The sequence below is a fragment of the Seriola lalandi genome, unplaced genomic scaffold, assembly GCF_002814215.2.
Source record: "Seriola lalandi dorsalis isolate HSWRI2012SDOR001 ecotype SW California unplaced genomic scaffold, Sedor1 jcf7180002054278, whole genome shotgun sequence".
NCBI lineage: Eukaryota > Metazoa > Chordata > Actinopteri > Carangiformes > Carangidae > Seriola > Seriola lalandi.
The window spans coordinates 927-9,195 of NW_019524831.1; the positions used below are offsets into that span (position 1 = coordinate 927).

An 8,269-nucleotide genomic window follows, 5' to 3' on the forward strand; every position below is an offset into this window, starting at 1 on the left:
AAAAACATCATAGTATAGTATGGCAAAAAATGTCAAAAAACGTCATGGTATAGTATGGCAAAAAATGTCAAAAAACGTCATAGTACGATAAGGCATAAAATGTCAAAAAACATCATAGTATAGTATGGCATAAAAACGTCAATTAACATTGTAGTACAATAAGGCATAAAACATGATAGTATAGTAAGGGAAAAAAAGTCATAGTATATTAAGGCATAAAAAAGTCATAGTGTAGTATGGCATACAAAGTAAAAAAAAGTCACAGTATAGTAAGGCATAAAAAGTCATAAAAAAAGTAATTGTATAGTAAGGCATAGAAATATCACAGTATAGTAAGGCATAAAAAGTAAAAAAAGTCACAATTAAGTAAGGCACAAAAAGTTCTAAAAAAGTCATAGTAAGGCATAAAAAAGTCAAAAAGTCATAGTATAGTAAGGCATAAAAACATCAAAAAACATTATAGTACGGCAGAAAATCATCAGAGTATAGTAGGATCTGGGGTGATCGGGATTAGAATACACAACCTTTTTACTGGGAGGTAATGATTGTAACCACTGGACCACCAAGAAAACATGTATGTAAGATGTTGATGTCTTGAAAAGGTCATAGTATATTCAGGCATAAGCAGTCATACAATAATAAGGCATGAAAACATGAAAAAACGTCAAAGTATAAGGCATAAAAATGTCAAGAAACGTCATAATATAATAAGGCATAAAAACATTAAAAAAACATCATAGTACAGTAGGGCATAAAAATGTCATGGTATAGAAAGGCATGAAAACACTGAAAAACCTCATAGTATAGTAAGGCATATAATGTCATAAAGCATCATAGTATAATTAAGCAAAAAAAAATCAAAAAAACTTTGAAGTATAGTAAAGCATAAAATGTCATAGAAATGTCATAGTATGGTAAGGTATGAAATATCATAAAAACCCTCAGTATAATAAGACATAAAAACATTATTGAATAGTAAGCCATTAAAACGTCATTGTGTAGTAAAGCATAAAAAACTCATAGTATAGTAAAGCGTAAAAATATCATAATATAGTTCACTCAAATATTGGTAGGGATGATTCTGTCTTCCCAAAATATTTGTAGGGACAAGTCCCTATCATCCATATGCAAACTTACGCTCTTGTTGAAGATAATCTTGCTTTCTCTGATCTCATCACCTTAGTGTTAATAGATGTTTTACAGGGGAGTGCTTTCAAGGGAGAGATCACAGCACGGGTTTCTATTATTATGACATCTCTTGGGGTGGCATGCTTTTCTAGTGCCAGCTTCACTTAGCAGGGCAGAGAAGTTGGCAGGAGGTCTCAGATAGATGCTGTGGAGGTTTAGCGAAAGCAAGTGCGCAGTTTGAAAATGCTACAGAGCTGAGTGAACAAGAGGTGTACTACGACTGACTAATTGTGTTTCAAATTGGGTCTTTTAGTGCACAGTGGGGAATGGGATTGCTCTGAGCTCCCCACTGAAGCACCCAAGGATGAGAAAGTTGTCAGATTTGTAGGTCAGGCTGCAGGGGTTGTTGTTAGGCAGACTTAGTCACAGCTCCAGATGTCACATTGGTTTGATTCTGGGCTATATTTGATGGTTGGTGTGTGTTTTAGCGTCCCCAGTTCCCTTTTTCAACTTTCATATCATCATGCAACTGCTTCTTTTGCAGATAATGTATTTTAACATTATCCCCTGTGTCCAAGTTTTCTTCTTCTTTGTCTACATTTAGTTCCTTTTCTTTCCTCTGACTTTCCTAGTGCTTTTCATTTTCCTGACATGTTGTGTTAAAATCTTAATTGATTTCACAGTGTTGGAGAGACTTGCAGGCGTCCCATCTGGAGCTTATCAGAGCCTGACCCGGTTTCGGTGTGCTACGTTAACGTGTAGTTCCACTGGGATATGTCCCCTCCTTGTGCTGACAAAGGGAAGAGGGCCACAGCCGGCCTGTCCTAGCCCAGCCTGACACAACCGGAGCCCAACATCACTTAATCTTGCCTCACGATGTCTGCTCCAAAGAACTAAAAGTTGCTTACATTACAATTTCTCCCTCCTCCCTCATTGTAGGTCACTTGGTCTTCCTTCTTCCATTTTGGAAAGGGCTTCCGGGGATATTTTGCCCTACAAAAAAATAATTATCTTATCTCCCTAATTCCCAATTATTATGCACAGGCTTATTTAAGAAAAAGGATTAGATTTTCTCTCTTTCTGTTTTTTTTGTTGGCTGCACCAGCGAGCAGTGGATGAATTTGAACGTGACACTCCTTTCCTCTGCTGCAGCGAAGGGGTCCTACACATGGATGAACTGGGGGAGGAGAGAGCACAGTGAGGCTGTCATGTAAGCTGTCTCCTCTGGGGCCACCTCTCGGTGCGCACTGCTTCCTGCCTTAGCTAGAAGCCTCAGTGTTACTGCTGCTGAGGCGTCAGACTGCTCGCTCTCTTCTCCTCTCCCTCCCATTGAGAAGGCAACAGCTCCACTCTCAAAGCACTGAAATGGAGAAGGTAAGGTGTTTGTTTCACCGTTGTCTCCTATTGGGATTTTTCTTCTTTTCTGACAGAGCTACAGATTTAATTCATCAGGAGTTTGTTTCTTTTTGTGCAGCAGTTTCTGAGTTGACACTGTTGAACCTGTGATTGACCTTAAGGGAAATTTGAGGCCTATCTGTGTAGAGCTGTTATGCTTTCTATGTTTGTGTAGTTCTCTTCCCACCCTAAAAGATGTGTTAGATATTAGGAATACCCCTGCCATTGCCTTTGCACGAGGCATGGGGGTTTTAAAACTGGATTTGGTCCCGAGGCACTGTTCACTGTTCCTAAATTTGTAGGAGGGTCACCTGCAGAAGATGAATGTCCCCACAGGGAATAATAAAGTATTACTCAGGTGAAAATAGCCGTACTGTGCATCATCTTACTAGATTTCAGTTGACAGCTTTTGTGCTCTGAAACAAAAAGAAAAAGTAAACAACACAAGGGAGTGAAATTAGTTTTATTGTGCTTTTGTAATAATAAAATTGTAAAAGTCCTTATTTTAACAGTTTTTATGTCTTTCCTTTTTAATGTTTACATACATACATACATACATACATTACAATGTCTAATGCTTAGTGTTGGAAAGTTAAATCATTTACGTAAAGAAATGATGGTTTAGCAAAGGTTTAGTTTTATCTTCATGAGGAGCTCACTCGTGTTATTCAGCTTCTGCAGTCAGGAGTTTGCAAGCATGATAACAAATAACAAGTCTCGGAAGTGTGATGTAGCACAAAGTCAAACAGTAACGCAAATATTTCAAACTGTCACCTCATATTTTTATCACATAGCCCTGTGTGTGTGTGTGTGTGTGTGTGTGTGTGTGTGTATGTGTGTGTGTGTGTGTGCGTGTGTGTGTAAAGTGTGTGTGCGTGCACTGTACATTTTAAGCAGCAGAAGTTTTTCTTTGTGTGTCTCTGTCAGAGCTGCTCAGAGTGCTCAGAGCCAACACTTGCCCAGAGTCTGTGCACACTCTGCAACAAGTGGTTGTGTTACCAGTGCACAGATGTGCATCAGCATCAGAGAGCTCCTGCTACATCCCAGTACACAGACATGCACCAACAGCAGAGGCCCAGTGCCACCCAGTGTCCTGACCTGCACCAGAGAGGCTCCAGTTCCCTGCCACCAACTGGACAAGGCAAGCTATTTATGCATTTCAAGATTTTGTTACAGCCACTTCCCAGGCCAGTATGACAGATTATTAGTGGTACTACACACTCTCTTTCTCTCTCTCTCTCTCTCTCTCTCTCTCTCTCTCTGTCTCTGTCGTGTGAAAACCTGTTTGGGTTTTGTTTTCATTTCTGGGCTCTGTTTGTTAATCATGTCACAGTAGGAACCATTGCAATGAATAATGCATGACAGTTGCGATGGTTGATAATAGTTTCTGGAGATCCCTGTGTTTTATTACATTCTTCTTTAAAACATGTCCCAGATTCTCAAGTGCTCACACAATTTCATTTTTGCTAATATTAGTGTGTTGCTATTTAAAGACCCTCAAGTATGCCTGGCAGGTTCGTTACCATCTGCTTTTGCAGGTTTGCTTTGCACACGTTGTCAGATCATAACAAGCAGATTCTAGACACCTTTATTATGATGTGGGAGTGTTACTGTTTTGCTTGTTTACTTGTGAGAAAAGCTGTGTGACTGCGCTGACAGACAGGATGTGGTCAGTCAGATCAGGTTGATGCACACAGGGTGATGCTCAGCTCTCTACCACAGAGATGTGTGATGATGTGCAGGCAGGAGGGGGTTGACTGAGGTGAGCTGGCCAGCAGAGAGCAGTAGGGCTGCGTTCATTAGCCTTATTCAGCTATAGTTAGACGTTCTGCGGGCCAACAGTTTTTACAGTGACCTATTTAGAAATGCATGAGAGATATTTATGAGTGTGTGTGTGTGCGTGGTTGTTAATGCATTAAAGGCCTATTCCACTGCACTGAAATGTAGTTCACTTACATCTTTGGCACCCAGCACTGTTTAACACAGTCCCATTGCAACCTCAACTTGAGGTTTCCCGCAGTTGTACTGTTTTTGTTTCGTTTTTTTTTTATCAAAGTAAGCAGGACCACTTTATATGAATATGAAGGTGTAATATATGTGTTTACCAATTAGTCTTTTGTTTTTCAGTCGTTGTGGTCATTTTCAAAAAGGACTCCCTGTTGAAAAAATAATACAAGTCTCATCATCTTCAAAACAGTCTGGCATCCAATGGTGTAATAAATCCTGCAAAACTTTATGCCCATCCTCTGAAATATACTTCCCTTTCTAGCAGAGTGTTAGATGAGACGGTTAATACCACTCTATGCAGAGTCTGTATGGTAAACGTGAATCTGAAGGCCATCAAATTATCTTACCATAGCACAAAAATTGAGCATGGGGAAACAGCTTGTCTGGCTCTATTGGTAACAAGAAAACAAAATCCACCTCAATTGCTCAAATAAGATGAAATAATAGTTTAAACTAGTTTCTCACTTGCCTGATTAGTTTGATAAAATTTAATGTTTGGCAGACTACACTGTAGTTGTTTGTTACTTCCTAAGCTTTTGTTTAAATGCTGCATACCGCAGGCCCTCCTCTAGCTCTGGGTGTGAATTGCTTGTCAAGTGTTGCTTATGCCCCTCGCTCTCTCCCCTCTCCCTCCTCCCTCCCTCTGTCTTTTAGGCCCGGGGTCGTATCCTTGTTCCCTCCTAATGTGCCACTCTCACAGACAGGAGCCCTTGGAGCTGTTTTGTGAGTCATGTGACCTTCTGTGCTGTAGCAGCTGTCACCTGTCCTCCCACAAAAACCACAGGTCAGTACTGAGATACATAGCACAAGGACACTGCAGAGAAGGGCTAACCGCAGGTTAAAAACTTCCTCTGAGCAACAACACCCTTTAACTGTCTTGTCACTTTTATCATCTGCATCTGCATACACTACCCTTGGCCCACCTAATACCCATTAAGTATTCATGCGCTTTTGTTTTCTGTGATGTTACAGTACAGTAGCTGCCTCTAAGGTCACCAGCATAATGTCGTGTCCCCAGGGGAAACTAATTTAATTCTGGTGTTCTGCATGCCCAAAGAATAAATTAATGAACTTTCTATCTGGTGCCGTGATCTCTCATGTGTTCAGGGTGGTGCAGATCGGGAAGGCCCTCCAGGATCAGCAATGGCTGTTTGAGAGCCTGATGGTGCAGGTGGAGGAGAGGAGGTCCGCAGTAGAGAACAATGCTAAAAAGATAGAGGGCAGGTTGGTTTAGACTCAGAGTCATCATAATCATACACCCAAGTCTGAGCAACTTCTGCCACAAATTTAAAAGTGTGAAGTATAACAAGCTAATGCATAAATTAATGTCTTAAATGCTGCTCTCTTCTTCTGCATTTGGGATTTTTCTGCCAGGACTGAGCCATTTATTTTCTCTTTTCTGTCTTCGTAGACTTCATGGAGTAAAGATTGCACACAGGAAGGCAGAGAACCAGATTAAAATGGCAAAGATGATTATGATGAATGAGCTTAACAAACGAGCCAACCTATTAATAGAGCAACTGGAGGTAATTACTTTCTCTTTCTTTCTTTCCTTCTTATCGTTCAGCCAGCCGTGAGTGTACATGCAAAGAATCTGAAATGGCCGTGATGTAATCAGCCCCGAAAGCAAGCAAACGAGAGCCCATAATAATATGTCAAAGCTACTTAAGCCAACATCTCAGGAACTAAGTCTGTCAGAAAAAGAGTCATCGATTTAGCCCACAGCCAAGCAGTGATCCTGTCTGTGTGCCAGTAATTACACATAACCCTATGCATTTTTATGGGTGTCTTCATAGAAAATCTCCGAGGACTTCCAGCAGGGTCTGGAGGATCAGCTGCAGGGGGCAATAGAGATCTGCAGCCAGCTGGACCACGTTCAGAAGTTCATCACCTGGGCTACGACCCACCATTGCAGAGGCCCGGTGCTCTTCAGCAGGGCTCTGGTACGGTGACAGGACTGTAAACAGATGTCCACTGCCTTACTATAACACACATACAGTCCTATGAGGAATTCATAATTAATTACTGTGAGGGAGTAGAAGAACAAGTTGTATGCTTCTTTTTGTCGTCTTTCAAAAAGTAAACCGTCTTACATCTTTATTTCAAGGGGTATTCCACTGATTATACAGCGAAAGGTCAGTTTACTAGTCAGAGTTTAGTACTGTACCAGTGAAAGTACGTGTACAATGTCTTCTGTGTCTCTTATAGTAAGCCTGACAAAATTACAAAAGCTGCATCAGCCCAATTATTATGGCTTTAAGCAGACAGCCTGTGCTATAAACCAGGAGGATGGAGTTTGAAAGATGCAGGCATTTACCAAACAGAGGCAGGAGATGTAGGATCCAGTGTTTTTGGAGCCTGAACCATACAAAGGACAAAAACTCCGGATATCTTGGACTCTTGCATCGGTTTTGACCATTATTCTGTAAATTTGTCTTTTTTGATACCTGCAACTTTTTGAAGTGCAGAAGTACATTGCTCGCATAGTCTTTCAACCGAAACTCAAATCCACTGGTGCAGCTAAAAATGTAGTATGTTAGTATTTTTGGGTTATTTGCACTTGTGTTATTGACAGCTTGGGTTTAAAATAATTACTGTCATGCCATTGTTATCTAATATCTAATATCTATCTATTATCTTACCTATCTTATCTTGTAGTATTATTACTGTAGAAATCATTGAAGACGGTGTAGAAAAATGCATCATGTTTTTCATACATAGAATTTACATTCTTTCTGCAGATTTCACTCCAGATGCAGCAACTGCTTGAGCCATCACTCCACTCAGACTCTTGGAATCCTGTCAAGATCAAATTCAACTGGGATGCTAGTTTCTGGATGAAGCAGATTTCCTCTTTAGGTAAAATGAATACTACTGAAGCAAGAGGAATATTCTCTTACAATATTTTATAGCCCTCAATCAAAATGTTATTGCATCAGAATGAAAATGAAATATTTTGTAGACAGGATTAAGTGAATTTCCTAAATGTTTTTGACATAAATGTTAAATTCAGTTTGTCTCTGTGACTGTGACTGTATTGTTCTGCAGGCCATCTGACTGTTGAAGGGGGAAACTGCACTTATCCTCAGGGTTTTGCCTGCTCCAGCATTATGAGGCCTCAGCCCATCACCTGTTTGGCTCTGCCACCTGTGTTTCACAGAGGACGAGAGCCAGGATGTGGATACCAGTCCTGCTGTGAGCCCCAGATGTGTTGCCTGCATGGCATTCCCTCTCAGCCTGATCGGCCCGGTCTTGACAAAAGCCAGGTGGAGGCCACACTTTATAACCCCAGTTGTGTTCAGCCTGCCCTTATCTCTGCCTCCCTGCATCAGAGCCAGCAGCTGCAGAGGTGCTGGGACACAGAGAGCTCCATGCACTGTCCTCAGCCTACATCACCTGTCACGATCATAGGACCCATCCAGCTCAACTGCAGTCGGGGATCTACATCCCAGCCACAAGCTGCTGACTCCCAACCCCACTCTCAGTCTAAATCTTATCTTTCTCATCACCCACACCAAAGAGAGATTCTTTCAGACAGCCAGGCACAGCTAAGTGCAGACCGTAGCAGGCCAGGCCGGTGTCAGGGGAAGCTATCGATTAGCACAGGTCTGCAGCAGGAGCTTGGCCAAACAGCTGTGGACAGAGATGTGATGACTGAAGAGAGCTGGGAGGAGAGATGCAGAGTGCAGGAGACTTGTGGTCACACAGCAGTGGTTGACAGCAGAGAGCTTTTGGACGA

At 41.4% G+C, this 8,269-nt stretch overlaps 1 protein-coding gene across 1 annotated transcript in view; it reads left to right on the forward strand.

Moving 5' to 3' along the window:
* Positions 1 to 2,255: 2,255 nt before the first annotated feature.
* The window catches only part of trim66 (tripartite motif containing 66), a 13,972-nt gene continuing 7,958 nt past the window's right edge, over positions 2,256 to 8,269 (forward strand). Inside the window, exons 1-8 of the mRNA XM_023405535.2 lie at positions 2,256 to 2,502; positions 3,451 to 3,664; positions 5,185 to 5,314; positions 5,638 to 5,754; positions 5,942 to 6,056; positions 6,327 to 6,473; positions 7,272 to 7,389; positions 7,579 to 8,268. Coding sequence (XP_023261303.2) covers positions 2,494 to 2,502; positions 3,451 to 3,664; positions 5,185 to 5,314; positions 5,638 to 5,754; positions 5,942 to 6,056; positions 6,327 to 6,473; positions 7,272 to 7,389; positions 7,579 to 8,268 — 1,540 coding nt within the window. The 5' untranslated portion in view covers positions 2,256 to 2,493. The remainder of the gene's footprint in view (positions 2,503 to 3,450; positions 3,665 to 5,184; positions 5,315 to 5,637; positions 5,755 to 5,941; positions 6,057 to 6,326; positions 6,474 to 7,271; positions 7,390 to 7,578; position 8,269) is intronic.